Below are 23,066 nucleotides of genomic sequence, written 5' to 3'. Positions count from 1 at the left end.
TGAACCTGTGTACTCTTCCTTGAGTTCAGGTCATTGATATGAAATTAAAATCATGTAAAACCTGTGAAATGTCCTTCTCCACTGTGGTAGAGAGCAGACCATACCTATGAATCCAGGGGGACAGAAACACTGATATCCTCCAAGCCTGTTGATGCAGCTTCCTCCATGCAAGCAAGGCAAAGTTTCGCACTCATTTACATCCATCTCACACAGGGACCCATAGTACCCCGGTGCACAATTACAGATGAATCTTCAAAAAAGGGAAAATCAGGTTAAATCAACAGAAGTAAATGATATGATCTATTCCAATATTCTGAAGATGTATGTACTGCCTGATGTCAAGCTTGTGTCTCTAATCATCATCCACATGCAAATAATTAACAGACTTTGCTCATTTCCATGTTTCTGAAGGAAGCAGAGCGGTTCACTCTTTTATAGATTAGTAGAAAAATTGTGCACAACAATTTTAGCTGAAAGTATTGGGAATGACTTAAGGGCTAGTGTTCTTTTGACATGAGTCTGAGCAAGCGTAGAGTGTTGTGGAACAAACACAAGATACAAATTTTTCTCTTCCTTACACTTCTAGTAAACATTTACACTAGAAAAGGTCATTGTTGGAAGCTGAAAAGAGAGATGTACCAATCTAACTGAAGATCAATTTTCCTCTATTTCACTCTTATTCCAAATAAGAAGTAAAAAAATACAAAAGGTAAGGAGGAAAAGAACAAGTTGTGCTGAAAACAGTTTCCCTTCTATTTCCCTCTCAGGTCAAGTATGAAACAGGTAGCTGAGTCAACAGCATTTGCCTACCTCATTTTAATACAGAACTCATATGCTGAAGGTCCCATCCAAACGTCATGGCAGCAAGATTTTATACATAAGGAAACCAGGGAATTGGTTTTCATTTAGTAGTAACTAACCTGTTCACGAGATCCAGGCAAGTTCCATTGTTTTTGCAGGGTCTTGATAAGCATTCATTAATCTCCACTTCACACAGCATCCCAGTAAAGCCATGTTGGCAGGAGCACCTAGCAAAAAGGATGTCACTATATTAATTCTTAGTTTAATATAAAAAGATTCCAGAAAAATGTGGCAGATTTTGAGGGATACGAATTAGGTTGTTTTAAAATTATGTTTGTTTTTTTTTGTGATCTTTGCAAAGTGCTGTACTTGAAAAAGCTTCATACGTAGAGCGACTGCAGACCATTTTTGCCATTATTTGTTGAAGGCCCCAGGCTTTGTGCTGACCCCACCGTGCAAGGGCTCAGAACTTGCCTTGACCTGAACTGATCTTCCCTTGTTTTGACCCCAGCCCTGGAGCCCCCTGACTGCTGCCTCTCGTGCTTTAGCTTCAGCTCTGAGAATAGCACCTACGGTGACACTGGTGACACACTGGGATAATCACAGGGTTACAAATAGTAGCCTTTTGTGTCCATGTGGACTGGGGAAGCTGCTAAATGGTACGAAGGAAGTAACTCATGATGAGAAAACATACAAAAATAGCTCCAAGGAGGTCTGAGACTGAAGGTGAGAAAACTGCAACACTAAACATCACACTTCTCCTGGTAATGACTTCCAGAACTCTGCCAGTTCTTCTTGAGGAAGACAGAGATCACCGATCACAGGACCCACACAGACATTTTATGATACTGTCACAGACTTGGTGGACAAGGGCAGAGCAACAGACATCATCTATCTGGACTTATGCAAAGTGTTTGACACTGTCCTGCACGACATCCTGGTCTCAAAATTGGGAAGTCATGGGTTCGATGGATGGACCACTCGGTGGATAAGGAACTGGCTGAATGGCCACACTCAAAGGGTTGTGGTCAACGGCTCGATGTCCAATTGGCGCCAATGATGAGTGGTGTTCCTCAGGGGTTGGTACTGGGACCAGTGCTGTTCAACATCTTTGTTGGAGACATGGGCAGTGGGACTGAGTGCACCCTCAGCAAGTTTGCCGACGACACCAAGCTCGGTGGCACAGTCGCCACGCTGGAGGGAAGGGATGTCATGCAGAGGGACCTGGACAGGCTTGAGAGATGGGCTCGTGCAAACCTCGTGAAGTTCAACCAGGCCAAGTGCAGGGTCCTGCACCTGGGTCACAGCAATCCCAGGCACAAATACAGGTTGGGCAGAGAATGGCTAGAGTCAGTCCTGAGGAGAAGGACTTCTGGTGTTGGTGGATGAGAAGCTCAACATGACCTGGCAGTGCACACTGGCAGCCCAGAAAGCCAACCGCATCCTGGACTGCATCAAGAGAAGTGTGGCCAGCAGGTTGAGGGAGGTGATTCTACCCCTCTACTCTGCACTCATGAGACCCCACCTGGAATACTGTGTCCAGCTTTGGAGTCCACAACACAGGAAGGACATGGACCTGTTGGAACGGGTCCAGCGGAGGGCCACAAAAATGATCAGAGGGATGGAGCACCTCTCCTATGAAGACAGGCTGAGAGAGCTGGGGTTGTTCAGCCTGGAGAAGAGAAGGCTCTGGGGAGACCTCACAGCAGCCTTCCAATATCTGAAGGGAGCCTACAGGAGAGCTGGGGAGGGACTCTTCGTGAGGAAATGTAGTGACAGGACAAGGGGTAATGGTTTTAAATTGGAAGAGGGGAGATTTAGATTAGGTATTAGGAGGAAATTCTTTACTGTGAGGGTGGTGAAGCACTGTCCCAGGTTGCCCAGGGAAGCTGTGGATGCCCCATCCCTGGAAGTGTTCAAGGCCAGGCTGGATGGGGCTTTGAGCAACCTGGTCTAGTGGAGGTGTCCCTGCCCATGGCAGGGGGGTTGGAACTCGATGATCTTTAAGATCCCTTCCAACTCTAACCATTCTACGATTGTCTATGATTGTGACAACAACAGCGACAAGAGCTAGATAACTGTGAGACTTATTATGTAACAAATATAACTACATTGTTAATGAGCTGTTTTCTATTAATTTCAACGCAGAGTATTAGTATTATTGTAACTGGACTGTTTGTTACATTTTTATTAGATCGTTGAGATTTTTATTAGCCTTACAATCGGTTCTTGAGTCCACATGTATGGTGTACATGTATGTCTTTTTGCCCACAAGAGGATTTTAAGTGTAATGCAACAGAGTAATGTGTCAAACACATCACAAAAAAAATGACATATTACATCACCGAAGAGCAGGAAATATAACACAGGCAAAGTACCAAAAGAATAGTTAGATGACAAACATCCATGTATCATACTGAATATCTGTCATTCAAATAATTTTCCTCACCTGTAATGGTTAATCCCGTCCACACAGAGACCTTCATTCTGGCATGGATGAGAGATGCACTCATCACTGTTAATTTCACAGTAAGTACCTTCAAATCCTGAAACACATATTACATTAACTGTAAATGAGTGAATTCTACTACATAATGTGAATGTAAGGGTTACAGATCCTCTTGAAGGCTGTCTGAGCTCAGGACCAACTCAGGCAACGCAAGAGGCAGGCCTGAGAAACCCCAGCTTCCCCTGAAGATGTTCCAGAAAGAGTTGAGAGAAGCATCAGTGGTGACTACCCCTTCTCTTGGGAGCATCTAAGCTGAGGCTCTTTGCCCTTGGTATCTCACTGACCTGTGTTGCAGCCACGTCCATGCCTACCCATGTACCTGTTTATCTAGATGCTGACTTTGGCCTTCAGACTAGCCCTCTGGCTTGACTTCAGACCTGCCCCATTCCCTGTAGACTTGACTGGCAATCTGGCATCCTATGCTGATCCTGGACACTGTCATTGGCCCTGCCCCACTTCTCCTCATTCAGACACTGTCAGACAGGACCCTTGACCTAAACATGAGGAGGAACTTCTTTCCTGTGAGGGTGGCAGAGCCCTGGAACAGGCTGCCCAGGGAGGTGGTGGAGTCTCCTTCTCTGGAGACATTCAAAACCCACCTGGACATGTTCCTGTGCAACCTGCTCTAGGTGGACCTGCTTTGGCAGGGGGTTGGACTAGATGATCTCCAGAGGTCCCTTCCAACCCCATATCATTCTGTGATTCTGTGACAGTGAGTTCCTTGCCCTGGCAGCCTTGACAGAACTCCTGGCTTACCTTTACTTCCAGAGCAGCCAGCCCTCCCTGCTCCCTGACTCTATGATGAGAGGAAGCAAGTGGGTGCAATTCTAAAAGAACTTTCTCCAATTATTTTTGTTCCTTATCTTCAATAAGCTCATTTTCAGACAGTATAAGAAATCTTCACATACCTTCCTGAATCAGAGGTAACAGATTTGGATGGAGGACCTGGCTAAATACACTGGGGAAATGTAACCCATTTTAAAGGAGACTGAAATGGCTTCCTTGGAGAGTGTGGGACAATATAAGAAACTAAAAGCTAATTCAATAATTAATATCACAGAACCATAGAATGATTAGAGTTGGAAGGGACCTTAAAGATCATCGAGTTCCAAACCCCCTGCCATGGGACAGGGGCACCTCCCACCAGACCAGGTTGCTCAAAGCCCCATCCAGCCTGGCCTTGAACCCCTCCAGGGACAGGGTAGCCACAACTTACATACAGAGCATATATATTACATATATATAAAATAGTAATATATTAGTATTATAATATATTACAGAGCATAATAGATGTGAGAGACCACATTTTTTCAAAGCAGTCAGGAGCTGAGAAAAAACATTTAACTGTTTTTAATATTTAAGTGAAGAAAAAATGTTATCAAGACCTTATCTGCAGAGTACATTACTTGAATAATACATTACATTTACCTGTGTAAACATCCTAGAATATGCGCTAAAGAGAAATAAGAGATTTTGCAGTGATATAAGAATACTACCTTTGCTCTTAGACAGCATACTATATCTTACAACATTCACATAAATAAGTTTTCTTATTATATACAGTTGTGTTAAGAGTGATGTACAGTGGATAAACTACAGCTACTTAGCTGAATTTTTCACAAATTGAATACGTATCTTTCAACTGATGGTAGTAATGAATCCATTACAATGAACAGCTTGCACTGTAGTGACAATATACACGACCCCTGAGAGTAGACTGCCTGAAAAGCACTTATGCCATTCACCAAAGTGCTTTTGAACACCATTCAGATATCAAAATTAAATTAAAACGACTATAAAACAGCCACTGAAATTCAGTGTATATTATTATAAATATGATGAAGGCTTTACTGGATTCTCTATTAAAACAAGTAAAAATTGTCATCAGTACTTTTTTAGACACTGAAATAAGGGTAGTAATGACTTTTATTGCTACATTATTTATTTGTGGTTTTCGAAGTATCTCATGAAAGTGGGGAAATCATGAAAGATCACAGAATAGCATGGCTCATTTTTATCTACAGCAAATCATTATTGGAAAAATTAAGTGGCTCAGTCAGAGTTGTAAGGAAAGCTGTAGACAGAAATCTCTGCTGGAACTCCAATGGATGATCTAAGCATCAGCCCACATCAAAGCAGTTGGTATTTTCCTACTAGGATTTTTTCTGTTCAACAACTTTCTTGGCTAGACCTGACTGAAACAGGCACTGAATATTTGCTGAAGCTTTCACAGCTGCGTCTGCTACAAAGCTGGAAAATAAAGCCTGGAATGTATCTCAAAGTAACCCTTCCGTTATAGTCACCTACACTCTTATGACATTACTCTTTTTTTCAGAAATACCTTGAGTGTGGAGCGATACCCCCATTTATTTCCTATTTGTGTGATGTTTCACAAAAACTTTGTAAAAGAATTGCTATTATAGGGCACAAAAATTCCCTGTCCCAGTGTACTGCTTTGACACAGCTCCCTCAGCACAGGCAACCTCGTTATATTCTGAATGGTTTAGTTCATTATTTGTAAATGTAGTGCGTGTAATCTGTATCTTAATACTGCAACGTGAGCCTTCATCTGTATTTGCCAGAGGTTTGATTAAGGCAAAATGAAAGGTAAGAGGACTATAACTTGGGCTGTGGCACGCTAGTTGAATGTTCAGTGCTGGACCGGATTACACCAAGCAGACAGCAGTCACTGGCACACACGAAATAATGAGGAGTTATTCTTTTGACAGATGCCACCCCAGTGCCACGGAACAAGAGTGTACAAGATGGTAACATGTTCCTCTAAGTCTGGTTTGATTAAGAAAATGGAGGGCAAAGGGAAGGTGAGAGACCAGGACTGCAGGACCATTTGTAACCAACTTCCTCATCTGTGACTTCTCATTTATTTGTAATGCTGACATTTCTGAAAATGTTTTGTTACAGAGTAGAAGGCTGTATCAATGGGCAGGGGAAATGGGACTTCACTGAAAAGTAGTACATTGGAAGAGAAACTAAACCTGTGTAGTAGTATAAATAATTCAAAGACATAGAGATATTTTTTTAGTTTTAGAAGGTAATCAGGAAAGGGTATGAAGCTAACATAAAGCAAACATTTAAAAATTACTAACAGAACTTATAAGCAATTGCTTTTTATTCTTTTGTGATATTGTACACCATTTGAGTAAGCATCTTTTTTTTTAAAAAAGTATCACTGTTGTCAGATTAAAATACAGAAAAAGGAAAATGGAGGGCATTCATCATTCTGCTTCTGCCTGTTGTCTCCACTTGGTTACGGATGTTTTATAGTCTTTTTGAAGTAAACAGCACTGAAGTGAATACATAAAGCACCATTCAGACATATTTTTGATTGCAGTAGTACACATTTTTCTAGCCCACAGCAAAATATAGCTACCTTGAAAAGACATAAAATAAGTAAACACACAGCAGGCATTTTACTTTATCTATTATTCCCACAAATAGAGAAAAATACCATTTTCATCACAAAATTTTACTGGCTATCTACTACATTTAGAAATAAGCAATCTATGTGTTCAATTTACTACTGAATATTGTCTTTTTTAACTGACATAAATTAACTCAGTCCTTTTGTATAAAAAAAAGGCCAATTTTTTTTTTCTTTATGGCATGTACTGTTAAAAATTATATAGAACTATTTAGATGATTTTTTTGATCCACAACGAAAACTTCAGAACTCATGCAGCAACTTCAAATTCTAAGGAATTTTTAAGCTTTCTAGCAATTTTTACAGATTTCAGCAAAAACTCCTGCTTTCAACTAGAACAGTTAATCAGAAACACTCAAATCTGCTTAAAGGACCTGAAAAATATTATCACGGTTATGAAATTATGAATGAAATAAAGTTAAATAATACTGCTGATATACCACATGTCTGTGCTGGAGTATATTTCTAATTTATGAAGCTTGCAGAAAGGATGTTTCAATAAAAGCATATGCTAATAAGCCAATTTTAATTCACTCCTGATATATGTTCTCAGATTAAATTAGGAAAACAAAGAAGCGTAACACTGTGCACATCACTTGCACAAACAGGAGAGGTCAAACCTCAAAAGGTGTGCTGCAATGTTAGGAATAAAATATTTGTACAACGTTTATTTTATGAATATACTCGGACAGACATCAATCATACAATTTTCTGATCGGAAGGTATACTTCAAATGCTCATACCTAAGTGGAACTGGTTTAAAGAAAGAATTACCTTGGTAGTTTATTTACATAGTGCTTGTTGAAGCTGTGAGATACCTCAGGGATCTAACATGCATGGACTCGCCTCATTCTTGTATTTTACATGATAGTCAAGCACAATTTAAAAGGTAATGTAATACATTAAGTTATTTTGTATAAGCTACAACTGCTGCCACACATCGCTGTGATCTTCTGGGATACTTAAAACTAAAATGAACATATGGATGCAATTTTTACAGTAATGTGAACATGTTTCCAAATTATTTCATGTGTTGCAAGAGAAAAGAAGAAAAAAAAGACAAGGGGGGAAAACTGACTTAAAATGTTTAACGTGTCAGATACACTACTGAAACTGTACGCATAAAAGCATTCACTTAATGCAGCCAACAAAACAATTTGTAGTTTATACTGGGAATACAATTAATTTGTTGGGACTACAAAACAACAATTTTTATTTTAAGCAAACTGTTTTGTAAAGCAGTACATTACTGGAAAGCCTGAAAATATGCATGGTGCTGTACCGTCTTGTTACTCTAGCAATATTTAGTATTATCCGTAGGAAAGTAATATGCACATTTAAATGCAACTACTTGCTGCCTTTGCTACTGCCAATCAGTCAAACTTCAAATCCAAACTATAAATCAACAGCACATGTAAATGATCTGATGTAGTTCTCCAGCCATCTACTTTACAAGGTAGCTTTTCCACATGTCAAACCCGACTGACACGTTAAAAATGCAATTTTTGACCTTAGTGCTTTTTATGTGGAAAAATGGGAAGTTTTCTGAGCACAATTCAAACCATTCTGAACTTCTAAATGAAAAGAGGCATCTAAACAATGGGGAAGAGCAAATGGCACACATTGTCCCTTGTGAATACAGAATTCCATTAGATACCTGCTCAAAATGTTCAATATTGTATTCAAGAAACTAGGGCATTTTTTTTTTCTAGGTGGCCAATATAAAGGCTAGACAAATGTCATTGTAAAGTCTGACAAACAAACTTTTTTTATTTGTCAAATATATTTTACAGTATTTTTCCTGCCACATTAGAGAAACTGAAGATCTAAACAAAATCTCATTGACATTACCACTTATCCACATTTTTAAAAACAATTACAGGGAGACAGTAATTTATTTAAAACATTTATTTGTAATTTTAGGGAAAATGTGTAGGGTTTTTTGAGCAAGTGTAATTTATCTCAGAAATGTTAACTGTTTTCATAGTAACATATAGCAATTTCAAGACTTTCAGAAATTAATGGAGAAGAAAATCAATTGAAAATAATTGCGATTCTTTGTGTCAGACAATTTACTTCTATTTCTGTATACTTTCAACAACTCAGGTAGCAAAAAGTGGCTTTAGTAATATGAAGTCTAAAAATACTTGTATTCTATGGAGAATGTCATAAAAGCAGCTTAGAATCACAGAATCATAGAATTGTCTAGGTTGGAAGGGACCTTTAAGATCATCTAGTCCAACCATCAACCTAACTGTGATAAAAAAAAAACCAAAACAAAAGAAAACCATACAACCCCCCCGCCTCCCCCCATCACTAAACCATGTCTCTAAGCACTATGTCAACCCGTCTTTTGAAAACCTCCAGGGATGGTGCCTCAACCACTTCCCTGGGCAGCCCATTCCAAGGCTTAATAACCCTTTCAGTGTAAACATTTTTCCTAATATCCAACCTGAACCTCCCCTAGCACAACTTGAGGCCATTTCCTCTTGTCCCATCGCCTGTGACTTGGGAGAAGAGACCGACCCCCCCTGGTTACACCCTCCTTTCAGGGAGTTGGAGAGAGTCATAAGGTCTCCCCTCAGCCTCCTTTTCTCCAGGCTGAACACCCCCAGCTCCCTCAGCCTCTCCTCATAAGACTTGTTCTCCAGACCCCTCACCAGCTTCGTTGCCCTTCTCTGGACCCGCTCCAGCCCCTCACTGTCTTTTTTGTGATAAGGGGCCCAAAACTGGACACAGCCCTCGAGGTGGGGCCTCACCACTGCACAGTACAGGGGGACCATCACCTCTCAAGTCCTACTCACCACACTAATCACCAGCTTGTCTAATCTTAAACCTCTTTTTTCTCATACTCAACATTAGCACCAGTGGGTGTGACAATATGCTCAAATTTGCTTGGAATTTATGTGCAGGTAGAATGATATATTCATTTCAGCCTACAGCAATTCCAACATCCTGTGGTAGTTCTGCTGCCAATGGATGAAGCATTAAATGCTCTTACTTAAGATGGGACAGATCCTATTGTTCCTTCTGTTTCTCTGTAATATGGGAAATGGCTACTGCATGTCTCAACTCTGTCCATAGGACACAGTGGACTCTTTTCAGTGGTTCCCAGTGACAGGACGAGGGGCAACGGGCACAAGCTGGAACATGGGAAGTTCCATTCAAATATGAGGAAAAACTTCTTTCCGGAGAGGATGACAGAGCCCTGGAACAGGCTGCCCAGGGAGGTCGTGGAGTCCCCTTCTCTGGAGATCTTCAAGACCCACCTGGATGCAGTCCTGAGTGATGTGCTTTGGGCAACCCTGCTTTGGCAGGGGACTTGGACTAGATGATCTCTAGAGGTCCCTTCCAACTCTGACAATTCCCTGATTCTGTGATTCTGTGACTGCTGCAAAGTGCAGGGATATGCAGAGTGCAGAAGCTACACATCTGCTGTTAGAGTTTTATGGCCATTTTAATCTCCTTTTTCCATTGCAGAGAAATATTACAGAATTTAACTCCGCAAAGAACACAGAGGACTAACAGGATTCTTTTCCCATAAGCTCTCTACTGTTCCACTCAGCAGCACAGTATCATGGATTTTATTTGTCTCCTTACTGTGAATAATTTATGAAGCAATGTTTGCAAGAAGCAGAGATATAACAATAGCCCAATAATCATTAGTGCAGGTATCTAGGTTAATCAGTTTAACACAGACAGGTAGACATATCAAAACCAAAGGTGTGTGAGATGTGAGACATGGTAAAAAGGCTATTTGCCTTTGTGAATTATGTATGTGTGCATCTGAAAAAGAAGCTGGCTCTGAAGGGCTCAAAAATCTGCCAATGGCAATCTCCTATTTATGTATTTTTTGTTTTTTAGCATCTATTTATTATTTCTGCTTGATATTAAAAAAAAAAATTGCTTTATAATAGCTTTAACTTAGTCTGGTTTGAGACACGGGCTGAAAAATATTTTGTCTCAGTTCAAACTTCTAGCTGTAAGATGCTATAGACCAAATAAAAATGATTATTAACATGCTAGGACAAAGCATATTAAAAGAGGTGTCACAGGAAAGAGTTATTGCCAGTAGTCTGATAAAAGGTGTGAGAAAGTCCTGGAAAGAACCATTTAAAACAAGGACTTCAGAAATTCCCTTGAAGCATCAAGGAAGGAACCGTAAGTCTTACTTTTGGAAAGACTACTTGGAGAATAAAGAAAAACTAGGATGGCTAATTCCAAGTGTAGCTATTGTTTTTCCTTAGATGACCCGGTACTCTCCCTAGATCTCACTGCCACCTTTCCCTGGAACAAGACATGCAATTTCCCTAAACCCCAAAACTAGTGATTGTAACCTTACGACCCATGCAATTCCTGTTGCATAAACCAGTTTTTCAGCTTCTAGTTTTGTATCTTCAAAGATACAATGAGCATAAATAAGAAGACAAAGCTGTTGACTCCTTGTGTACTCTAGCGACACAAATTGCTGTTCTCCATTCTTTTGTTTTACTCCTCTCTAAAACTGTGTGCATCCCAGAACCATGTAGATTAAAAAAAAAAAAACAACTCTGCAGAAATAATAATCCAGTCAACAGATAAAGAATTCAGCCCATCTATCATCTGAACAAATTGTCTGCCTATGTAGTCAGCAGAGCGACATAAGTATTTCTATACCATTAACCATTTGATTTTGTATGTCTGCTTTTGGGTGAAATGAATTACCTGAGAAAGCTGCTCTTTCTCTTCATTGACTGTAAATGAAGGGACCTCCTCAATGTATACTGCTTATACCTTTACGTCTATCTCCTCAGCATAATACTGTTGGGATCCACATCTGGTCAAATTACTCCAGACTTTCTGGTGCATTTGTTTCAAAAATAAATACGTTATTTCATTAATTTAATTCCTTTCTGAGTTTCCTAACTCATCAAAATGCTATTGAACTAACACAAATGTTGACCAAATGACCACTGTTTTTGAACAGGGCAGGTAAAGCTTTGGTATTAACACTTTCTCTCTCTATATATATATGCAATATATAATGCATTTACATATATGTTTCTTGAGAATTTTCCCATCACAAGCTAAAGGTAAGCAGAATATTGTTTCTATTGGAACAGGGAGACTGCACAAGCATCCTGAGCTGAGGATACTACTTGGACTAATAACGAAGATCCACATCTAATTTTAAAGAAAGAGATTAATTTCTACCTTCTATTATAAGAAGCAGGAACTCTAAACACCCTCTGAATTCAACAACCTTGTCCTTCCCTTCCTGTCTTTATGTCAGCAATAACTACACCTGCTGTTCCTACTAACTTTGCTTTGCTTTAGCTATTACTGGCCTCTGGTTTATGTTCGCAAATTATTTTTGGTCGTGTTAATTCTCTGTAATATTTATGTGCTTGTATTTCTCTGTTTTCACATTTCTCCATCATAACTGTTACCTTTTGTCTCCAATTTCATCATTAAGAAGGCCTGTTGTTCAACAGTCATAGCCAGAGAGCTGATCTTGCACTCTGTAGTTGCGTGACTTCTCATAGTTTATATTTTCAATATATCTTTCAGTAATTTGTTTCTTGGAACGCAATTGTTCTCAGAAAGCTGCTGTTTTTACCAAACTGTCTTGTATTCGCTTTGGATTGCCTTTACAAAACTAACACTTTTGAGCTTGTCATTATCTGGAACAGCATGGTCTAATGTTCATCCTCTAGTTTATTTACCCTCTAGTTTAATTATGTATGCAGCTGAATTGCTCTTTGGATCTTTAGCACGTAGACCTTCCGGGGAATTTATGAACAGTGGCCCAGGCTCAGCTGCAAGTATTTCAATATTATTCATATTCTGTAGCTTTGCTCATGTTTCCTACCTTTCTCTTCCGTTACACCAAAAATTTCATTTTTATTATTAAGATTAATTCCAAGAATGGAATTCTTTAAGAATTGAAAAACATGTTGATAAATTAAGCAATAAAACTTTCTACTATTTGCCCTAACTTGTCCTTTCCTCCTTTGTTTCATTTGCATTTAGTGTACAGCATTTCAGGAAAAACTAATGGCAGGATACATTGCTGAGTCTATGCATAATAGCCCAAAAAAGCCATTTCCTCCCAGTTGCCTTGATCAAACCCTTGTTTATCAATCACTGGCAAAATATATAAGAAGAGGTGTTTTCTGTACAGTTCTTGGAAAACTTGCTCTATTGCAGTAACTCCTAAACTTTTTCAATAATGGCTTCCCCTATAACATTCTTGCAACCATGAATATACCAGCACAAAACTGTATAGATCACAATTTTTTAAACTGTTTAACCTGCTTGCGTGAGCAACTTAACTTAAACTCATGGTCTAACACCGTACGATACGAGAGCCTGGTTTTGCATTACAAATGGTACTATCCATCTCCTTGAATGAAGCAAACCTCTACATCTGGGACAGAAACTCAAAAGGAAGTTTTACATTTGTATTATTTATAGAATTTTAAAAATCTTTAAAGCAAAACCAGATAACTGTAGCTCTGTAACATACATACGGGAACAAAGATGAGTAGTTTTGCTTTATACCACTACTAATCATGACTTCATTATCTCCCTGCCAATTTGCTGTAATAATTCTGTCCTAGGCTAAACACCTTACTTCAAGTTTGATTGTGCCCAATTTATACTCTATCAGCTTTTTTCTTCTCTGCCCTAGTACAGCATCCCAATCCCAGCTCCCTGTAGTCAGTGGATATTCTCTTTTTCTTCTAAGTAAGTACCACAGTCAATAGCATGATTTGTGGTCCTATTGTACCCATCTCAGATACGGTTTTCTAAAGGCAGCAGCTCAAAGAGCTGGGGCTCTTTAGCCTGGAGAAGAGAAGGCTGAGGGGAGACCTTATCTATGTTTACAAGTACCTAAAGAGCGGGTTGAAGGATGATGGAGCTGGACTCTTTTCAGTGGTTCCCAGCGATACAACGAGGGGCAACGGGCACAAGCTGGAACATGGGAAGTTCCATTCAAATATGAGGAAAAACTTCTTTCCGGAGAGGATGACAGAGCCCTGGAACAGGCTGCCCAGGGAGGTCGTGGAGTCCCCTTCTCTGGAGATCTTCAAGACCCACCTGGATGCAGTCCTGAGTGATGTGCTCTGGGCAACCCTGCTTTGGCAGGGGACTTGGACTAGATGATCTCTAGAGGTCCCTTCCAACTCTGACAATTCCATGATTCCATGAACTTGGTACGCACAGCTACATTTTGCAACTCTTGCTAAACCTGACTCATTCTAATGACTGTACTGTCCACTACTGGCAAGTTGTTTAATCAACATGTCATTTGATACCCAGCCAGGTATCCTGGAGTAATCTACCTACGTCAGTGTGAGTGCCCTTTGTGATCAGATCTGTAATCGTGACAGGTTTATTGGGAGAGAAGGGAAGGCACATGGCAGACAAAAATAGGAGAATAAAAGAAAAGAACACAACTGATGAAATAGATTTCCATAAACTGCTTTCAGTTGGCCTGGTCTGAGGTAAAACAGAATCAATTTTCAGTAATTTCACTTTTCAGTTAAGCCTCCTCTAACTCTCTGAAATTAATAGCATGTTCTTCACAGTGTCTGCTACCAGAGTGGTAAGGCCTGATGTTCACAGTTGATGCCAAGGAATGGTATGCAGATAGGCTCCTGCTTATACTTATTGCTATAACAACCAAGGTCAGGTACCTTCGTTGTGTGCCCCGTTGGAGGGTCAGAAGCAGAAAAGCGTAGAGGGGTCACACGTGTGGGGAGGAGCGGACAGGACAGGTGACCCAAACCTGACCAACATGGTACTCCATCCCATCTGCATCATGCTCAGTATAAAAGCTGAGGGATCTCTTTCTTCAATGGCTGGTGTCCAAGGAGGACTCTGTCTGTACATCTGCCTTTGATCCTGATCCATGCACTCCTGAAACCAGATCTGGAATCAAGTTCCCGTCTATCGCCGAGTCCAGTCTGGGAGTTTCCCAGTGCCTGCTGGTGACGTGATCATCATCCTGGCAACTCGATATTGGTTTTGTACATATTGTATCTATTTCATTATTATCTTATGAATATTATTCTAAATTTCTAATTATTATTTTATTAGTAGTATTTCATTACAGTAGTTTAGTTTCTTTTCAACTCACGTGTCTCTCTCTTATTCTGTCTTTCTCTTCTCTGACGGGAGAGGTTAAAGAGAGCATCTGTCATTGATCTTAGTGGCCAGCCCAGCCCAAACCACAACACAATTAAATTTCTTTATTTTACTGTCTTCTTTTTGAGATAAGAGTTTTGAATAAATAGTTGTACTTTTTCCTAGCATGAATGATTAACTCATTTCATGAATTATGCCTTTTACCCCTTTTCAATACTGAGATTTTTTCCACTTTCCAAGATTTGTTAGCAATGCATGCTACAGGTTCACATAACACCCCTGCTAGTTCCCTGAAGATTCCTTGCTGCAAACTTCAAGAATCCTTGAAGATTCCATCAAAGTTCCCTGGGAATCTTGCCTGCAAGTTTTTTTGATTCTTCAGAAACTGCGCAGAAAAATGTTCTGAAAAGAAGACTTTCCTAAGGAATGTTAATAAAAGACTTGAACTACATGTCTCTCTACAGATCATTTCTGAAAAAGGTTTCAAAATCAATACAGAATCACAGAATCACAGAATCACAGAGGTTGGAAGGGACCTTTTAAGATCATCTAGTCCAACCAATGAAAAAAAAAAAAAAAACCAAAACAAAAAAAAAAAACACCACAACACAAAAAAACAAAAACAAAACCACCACACACGCAACCCACACACACACCACCACACCACCCAACACTAATCCATATTCCCAAGCACTATGTCAACTCCTCTCTTGAATACCTCCAGGGATGGTGCCTCAACCACCTCCCTGGGCAGCCCATTCCAATGCCTGACAACCCTTTCAGTAAAGAAATATTTCCTAATATCTAACCTGAACTTCCCCTGGCGTAACTTGAGGCCATTGCCTCTTGTCCTATCATCTGTAACTTGGGAGAAGAGACCGACCCCCGCCTCTCTACAGCCTCCTTTCAGGTACTTGTAGAGAGCAATAAGGTCTCCCCTCAGCCTCCTCTTCCCCAGGCTGAACAGCCCCAGCTCCCTCAGCCTCTCTTCGTAAGACTTGTGCTCCAGACCCCTCACCAGCTTCGTTGCCCTTCTCTGGACCTGCTCCAGCACCTCAATGTCTTTCCTGTGGTAGGGGGCCCAAAACTGGACGCAGTACTCGAGGTGGGGTCTCACCAGTGCCGAGTACAGGGGGACGATCACCTCTCGGGTCCTACTCACTACACTGTTTTTGATACAGGCCAGGATGCTGTTGGCCTTTTTGGCCACCTGGGCACACTGCTGGCTCATGTTCAGCCTGCTGTCGACCAACACCCCCAGGTCCTTTTCTGCCAGGCAGCTCTCCAGCCATTCTTCCCCAAGCCTGTAGCGCTGCCTGGGGTTGCTGTGACCCAAGTGCAGGACCCGGCACTTGGCCTTATTGAACCTCATCCCGTTGGTCTCAGCCCATCGTTGTATTAAATGCTGCTTCAATAAGCAACTTGCATACCTCCCCAGTAACTTCTTTTTTTTAACTCAGAAACTTGTGGTAAACTTTTTCCTTAATAGTAAAAAACCCAAGCTATAGATACTGTTGACTTCTACGTATTATCTCTATGTCTTTGTATCTCAGTAAACAATGAGTAATCCTATTGTATTGTAACACTGCAGTTAATATATTTTCTATCCTTGATCCCTAGGACACCCCTACACCCCTACCACTTACAGGCATAAAAGTGGTGACTTCAAAATCCTGCCTAAATTCCAAATTCAGTAGTTGTACTCTCCCTACTAAATCTTCACTGCGCTTCTAATCAGTTAACGTATTCTTCAATTCCTATGCAGAATTGCACAGTGATGTTCCGCACAGTTAAACTGTTGCTCTGTTCCACCTCAGCAGTTCTTGTACGTTGAGGGAGAGATTGTGTCTTTTAATCCATGGCCTGGGAAAGCTGTCAGTATCTGTTGTGATTTTGCTTGTTGTGCATATGGAGAGCAATCCGCTCTATCCATTAGGCAGGGGAAGATTACTCCCCTGATGTGCCAGGCCTTCCTGATAGCTCAGCAGGAAGAGGAACCATTTCCAACTTGCTCCAATTTTTGCACTTTTTAACAATTTGCATATACTTTGTCTATTTCTGCCTGTTCTGTCAATTTAGTCTGTCAGCTCTGCTGGCCAGCTCCATGTCTATCTCTGTGTTGTTGTAACAATTGACTCAGAAACAGTAATTCTGAGTGCTGGAATCTAAACCACCACAGATTTAGTAAGTATTATAATATAAGAAGTTAATAGTAGGCAAACTGACAGCTATCTTGTCAGTCTTTTAACATAACCGATAGACCTGCTGTAATTCATGAAGTTTTATGGGCTTTGAAAGGTACATGTTACTTTCACTGAAGACAGCATTAAATTCAACACAAATTTGCAACTTTTCTGCAGCACAACAAAAACCAGAAAAGATAAACTATACCAGTTCTTACCTGTTTTGCAAATGCACATTGGATTTCCATCGACTTGTGCCAAGCAGGTTGAATTGTTTATGCATGGATTGTAAGGCAGCTCACAGGGACTGAAGCGCTGATGGCAGAAGTCACCAGTATAAAAGGGAGGACAAACGCACACAAACTGTCCCTGCTTAACAGATTCATAACAGGTGGCTCCATTCAAGCAGGGTTCAGAAGCACATTCATTTATATCTTCACTGCAGTCTGGCCCTGTCCACCCTACCGTACACGTGCATCTGGAAAAAACAAAACAAAACAATAAAACAAGAGTTGCACAGCTTTATTCTGCCAATTGTATCAGACTGCACTAGGAATAAAAGTTATATTCAGGTTCTCCTCTCACAATTTATTTGAGCGAAAGCAAAATGACTTATTTAAATCACAGGATATAGCCACTCGGAAAACCACCCAGTTTGGTTAATGCTGACAGAATCATCTGCGGATCTTTTTCAAGCTGAAACACTACCACATATTATCAAATGTAGAATATAAATTTCTTTAAGCTTTAGTATTAGAATTACATCTTTTCATACATGTGAAACTACTAAGTAGGTACTTATACACCATTTAGTATTCAGTTCACTTTTAAGAAAGAAGGCAAGAGGTCAAAGGCATAATAAACGATAGAAGAATCCTCTTTTCATTACTTTCTTCCTCTTATTTATATGCTTTTGTGAGGACCTGTTATTGACAACACAGAAGAGAAAACCTGGCCCAAAATCTACATTATATCTGACTGTAGAGAATCTATATTCATGAATTAAACATCTGTTTTCATTTAAAACATGAATATGATGATAAGGGTCTAAAAATTCAAAGATAACAATTTGTTAATGATTTCAAAGTTTGCCAAGAAAATTTCCTCATTAGCTGTAATAAAAGAAAGTTCTTTGTGCTTTAAAAGGTACATATTCTTGTTACTTTCACTGCAGACAGAATTAAATTCAACATATATTTGCAACCGTATTGCAGGGACAACAGACAATATGGAAGATTAACTACACCAGCTCTTACCTGTTTTGACTGATACTGGCTTCGGGCATTAAACTATTCAAATATAGCTTGATAGTTCTGATTTGATTAAAGGTATTGTTCTTAAATAATAAATAGGTTGTTCAATGGAGAATCAGTTAGGTAGTTCTATTTTATAAGGCACGGGTATTTCTTGCCACACAAAAGGCAAACTTGGCCCCTTTAAAAAAAAACATAGTGTTTTCTTTAAAATTTTTAACATTCTGTGTGATTGGTTTGTGGGATATAATTTCCATGTCACACGGAATGCCATGGTTATTACTAAGGAACTTTTATCCTTTGGAAGTTCTGAGTATTTTAGCAATAAGGATTCAAAAATCAAGTTATTCTATCTTTTTCGTGGGAGGAAAAACAGTTGTAACTATCAAAAGGCATTCAGGCATTCTTAAAGTAAGTATTATTCCAAATATTCCAATTAATTCCAAATATAATTTCAATATTCCAAAACACATTTTTGGAAATATGGTTCCAAATAAACATGTTTTGTTCATCTGTGTTTAAGAACAACAAAGATACCTACTTTTGCTATAGATGGTAGTATCAGTTTGGTACCTGGAGGCAATACCCACTGAATAATAGTACACCCACTACTCAACGCTTTGTTCACTTTTCTCCTAAGTAGTTGATCTATAAAAGTGTGAGCCTCTATTGCAAATGAACTATCTCCAAATCACGGACTCTGGACATAAAAGAACACTGTCCCACGAACAAGTATTTTAGATGTGAATTGTTTTACAGTTGCTCATTTCTTTCTTGACTTCATTTATGAAGTTCTGAATAAATTACTACCAATGAACTACTACAAAGGGTATGTAGTACCTTCTCTACGCTCCATTTGTAGCTTGGAAAGCTCATTACATGGAAAGCCTCTTGCTTTATATGAGGAGAATGGGGTTCAATTCTCAACTAGTCCAACTGTTATGGGTGTAACTAAGGTGCAGAGAAGCAAATATAAAACATCTTCCATTCCCTTCTTTTCCCTAATGAGTTTCATCACTGTCTTTGAGTTATCAAAACTATTCTGTATGGCCACGGGGAACATTACGTCAAATGGAGATCACTGAAACACAGCAATTATCTACACTACACGACTAGCCAGTCCTACCCTGGCTTCATGCCACCTGCCAACTGAGATGCAACAGTCAGTATTAATGCAATGAAGACAATTAATAACATAGTTTTGTTGTACTCTTATCTGTATTATTAAGAAGTTGCTGGTGCCTTCATTAAATGTGAAACAATACACAGAAATGTCTATCTCGAGGCCCAATTTTAAGAGTCAAGACAACATTTTGTCCTAATGAGAACTGCTTTTTAAACAAGGTAGGGAGGTGCTAGAAGTATTAAAAGCATAGAATATATTGAGAGCAGAGTTTTTTAACTGTGGATTATCAATGAAGTTATTATAGCTGATATTCTCGTAAATTACCTGATCAAAAGGCAAAAACCCAAACAATCTGTCTTCTTCAAAATGACCATTTCATTCACTACATTAGAAAAAACAAGATGATTTCTAGGATCTAAGCAAAAAAAAAAAAAAAAAAAGTTAATACATTCTTTTATGAGACCACATAAAAGAGGTGTAAGAGGTTCAACAAGGCTAAGTGCCGGGTCCTGCATTTGAGTCACACCAATCCCATGCAGCGCTACAGGCTTGGGGCAGAGTGGCTGGAGCTGCTTGGCAGAAAAGGACCTGGGGGTGTTGGTCGACTGTGGGCTGAACATGAGCCAGCAGTGTGCCCAGGTGGCCAAGAAGGCCAACAGCATCCTGGCCTGTATCAGGAACAGCGTGGTGAGTAGGACTGGGGAAATGATGGTCCCCCTGTACTGGGCACTGGTGAGGCCCCACCTCGAGGGCTGTGTCCAGTTCTGGACCCCTCACTACAGGAAAGACATTGAGGGGCTGGAGCGGGTCCAGAGAAGGGCAACAGCGCTGCTGAGGGGTCTGGAGAGTAAGTCTTATGAGGAGAGGCTGAGGGAGCTGGGGTTGTTCAGCCTGGAGAAAAGGAGGCTGACGGGAGACCTTACCGCTGCCTACAACTCCCTGAAAGGAGGGTGTAGAGAGGCGGGGGTTGGTCTCTTCTCCCAAGTAACAAGCGATAGGACAAGAGGAGATGGCCTCAGGTTGCACCACGGGAGGTTCAGATTGGATATTAGGAAAAATCTCTACACCAAAAGGGTTATCAAACACCAGAACGGGCTGCCCAGGGAAGCGGTTGAGTCACCATTCCTGGAGGTATTTAAAAGATAGGTGGATGTGGTGCCTAGAGACAAGGTTTAATGATGGCTTTTGTCAATGTTAGGCTGACAGTTGGACTCAATGATCTGAAAGGTTCCTTCCAACCTAGACAATTCTATGATTCTGTCTTCTTTAATCTGATATGTTTTGAATCCCTGATATTTCAGAGGCAGCTATATTCCCTTACTGAAAATGTAGTTGAACAGTGAACAGTTTCATATTAATTTCTAATAGAACTGAAGAAGAAATGCTTTTTTGGTATGTGGATCTGGTAAAGCTTGTGTAATTTTAATAATTATAACCATAATAATAAATAATTATTCCCTCAGCTTTATGTATTCCTGAGAACTAAAGCAATTAAAATTAAAATTATCATTTAAAGAGCAAGCATAAAACTGAAGCGTATCAGATACATAACCATTCATTTTTATCATGTCCTACTCAGAGTACATGATAAACAGAAGTCTTCAGAGCAACTGTTTGATTTCTCCTTAGATTTTACTGTTTTCAAAAGCTAGATCTGTACTTTTAGAATATATTCCCGAGGCCCATGTTAAAAAAGCTACTTCTCATTCTGAAGACAGACTGATACATCTTTTTGTGCTTTTAGATTTCTGAATTGGAAATCAGAAGGATTCACCCTTTTACATAGAAAACACTAAGTACAATACAAATAAATCATGAATTAAATCTGCAAATACAAGTATGCTGAACCCCTTTGGCTTGTCCTTAAAGCTTAAAATACAAGCAGGTATTGACTTCAAGCTAGAGAAAAAGGATATGGAGATACATTGCTGGAAAGAGAGATAAAAAGAATATGTTTCTGCTACTATTCTAGTGTGTAAGTATGCCTTTTGTGTGTTTGACGCATACAGAAAAACTTCAGAGGGCTTAGGTAGTTTTCATTCCTGTCCAGTTTAATTGCTTCAGCCTTTTTATCCTTGTCCATTTTCTCCTTTTTTGGGATGTATTTTGTTTATTTTGTATACTTTTGCTCCCATAATCCTCTGCTCACATTCTTCCTTTTAGTAGGAATAACTAAAATTTATTCCTAATTCCATATATTTAGGGACATGACACAAAGAAAAAAATGTTTTGGAGGTAAAAACAGACAAAGTTGTATTTGCTCGTTTTCCATATATTTCTTCCTTAATCTTCCATTTGAAGCAATGAGTTCACACAATCCCAAGTGAACATCCAGTTCAGTAAGATAGCAAGCTGTATTTCAGCTTTTACTTGAAGCTCTAGTTCAGCTGAAATGCACACATTTCTGTTTTAGGAAACAGAATTTTATGTCCTACAAAGGGTATTTCCACTTTTAACTCCCAATTTTTTAGTGAAGCTTTTTTTCTTTTTCCATTTTCCTAAATTAAAATACAAGATACATCTTTCGTAAGACTGGATGCAACTTTCAGACTACTGGACCACAGAGCTGAGAAACACCCAGTCCCTTTCCAGATCAATCAAACTATTTGCATATTTAAGAAGGATTTTGCAGCAAATCTTCCTATCTACAAAGCCAGATGAAATTTCATTGTTTTCTGTTTTGGCTCTGAAACATTAAAATAATTAAAAATCACCAGTAAAACTATCATTAGAGGCATGCTTCTGTGTCCCCAGTCACCTGTTTGCTTGTGCTTCTCCATCTTCATTTAATGTCAGTCTTTGGTAACAAATCTGGTGGTATTTGGTTTACTGCTGCACCTATGGAAATCGGTACCTTTAGCACTATTTCCCCTTGAAAATCTATCTCTTCCTTGCTACTAGATTTCTCTGTAAAGGGCCTAGTTGATATGGAAATTAGCCCAATGCCTTTTTTTCAGTTTAGTATTGCTCTGATATTTTCTGAGAGTTACAGGTAACTCTGACTGTGTTTTAGTACATCAATTTTGAGACAAGTCCTCTCTGACCTGAGAAATCTGAAAGGAAGAAAGATGTTGCAGTGAAAAAATAAAAGCTATTACCTGCAAGCAGGAAACAGTCACTGCAGGAGAGACATTTGTTAAATTTGGAAAAATTTAGCAATGCAACAGTAGTTCTGTCAATTAACCTCAAAGCTCTTCACCTAATATACAGAGATGGCACAGATTACAGAAAAGAAAATTGAACTCTTCACATAGAGTGCCAACAACGGTAGGTACTTTTGCTCTAGGAAAGTAAAGATCTTTCCTGGTCTGCTCTTTCTACCATAGGCAACAAAAGAAGACCAAGTAAAGGTAATTATTATTTATAATCTTTAGTAGCAATAATTAGCACAGCAACACAAAGTGGTAGACGGCATATGGCAACTCTGAAATTTTATGAAGAGCGAGAAATATGAATCTAACCCTGACGATAGATTACTGAGACATTTAGAAAATTTGACATGAAAAACAATTGAGTGTAATGCACACCAATTCAGAAGTCTATGCAAATGATCTCTGCATAATGATTTGAACAGATGAGACTAAGAAACATTTCTCTCCATGTTTCTGATTGCTTCCTG

General features: G+C 39.5%; 1 protein-coding gene across 1 annotated transcript in view; it reads right to left on the bottom strand.

Annotated features, from left to right (window-relative positions):
* EYS (eyes shut homolog) overlaps positions 1–23,066 on the bottom strand; it is an 895,325-nt gene that overhangs the window by 510,642 nt on the left and 361,617 nt on the right. The window contains exons 23-26 of the mRNA XM_074153627.1: positions 17,287–17,546; positions 3,251–3,347; positions 921–1,028; positions 105–250 (exon numbers count right to left, since the gene is read on the bottom strand). Coding sequence (XP_074009728.1) covers positions 105–250; positions 921–1,028; positions 3,251–3,347; positions 17,287–17,546 — 611 coding nt within the window. The remainder of the gene's footprint in view (positions 1–104; positions 251–920; positions 1,029–3,250; positions 3,348–17,286; positions 17,547–23,066) is intronic.

This window comes from Numenius arquata, chromosome 9, assembly GCF_964106895.1.
Source record: "Numenius arquata chromosome 9, bNumArq3.hap1.1, whole genome shotgun sequence".
Lineage (NCBI taxonomy): Eukaryota > Metazoa > Chordata > Aves > Charadriiformes > Scolopacidae > Numenius > Numenius arquata.
This window is presented reverse-complemented; position numbering and strand designations above follow the sequence as displayed.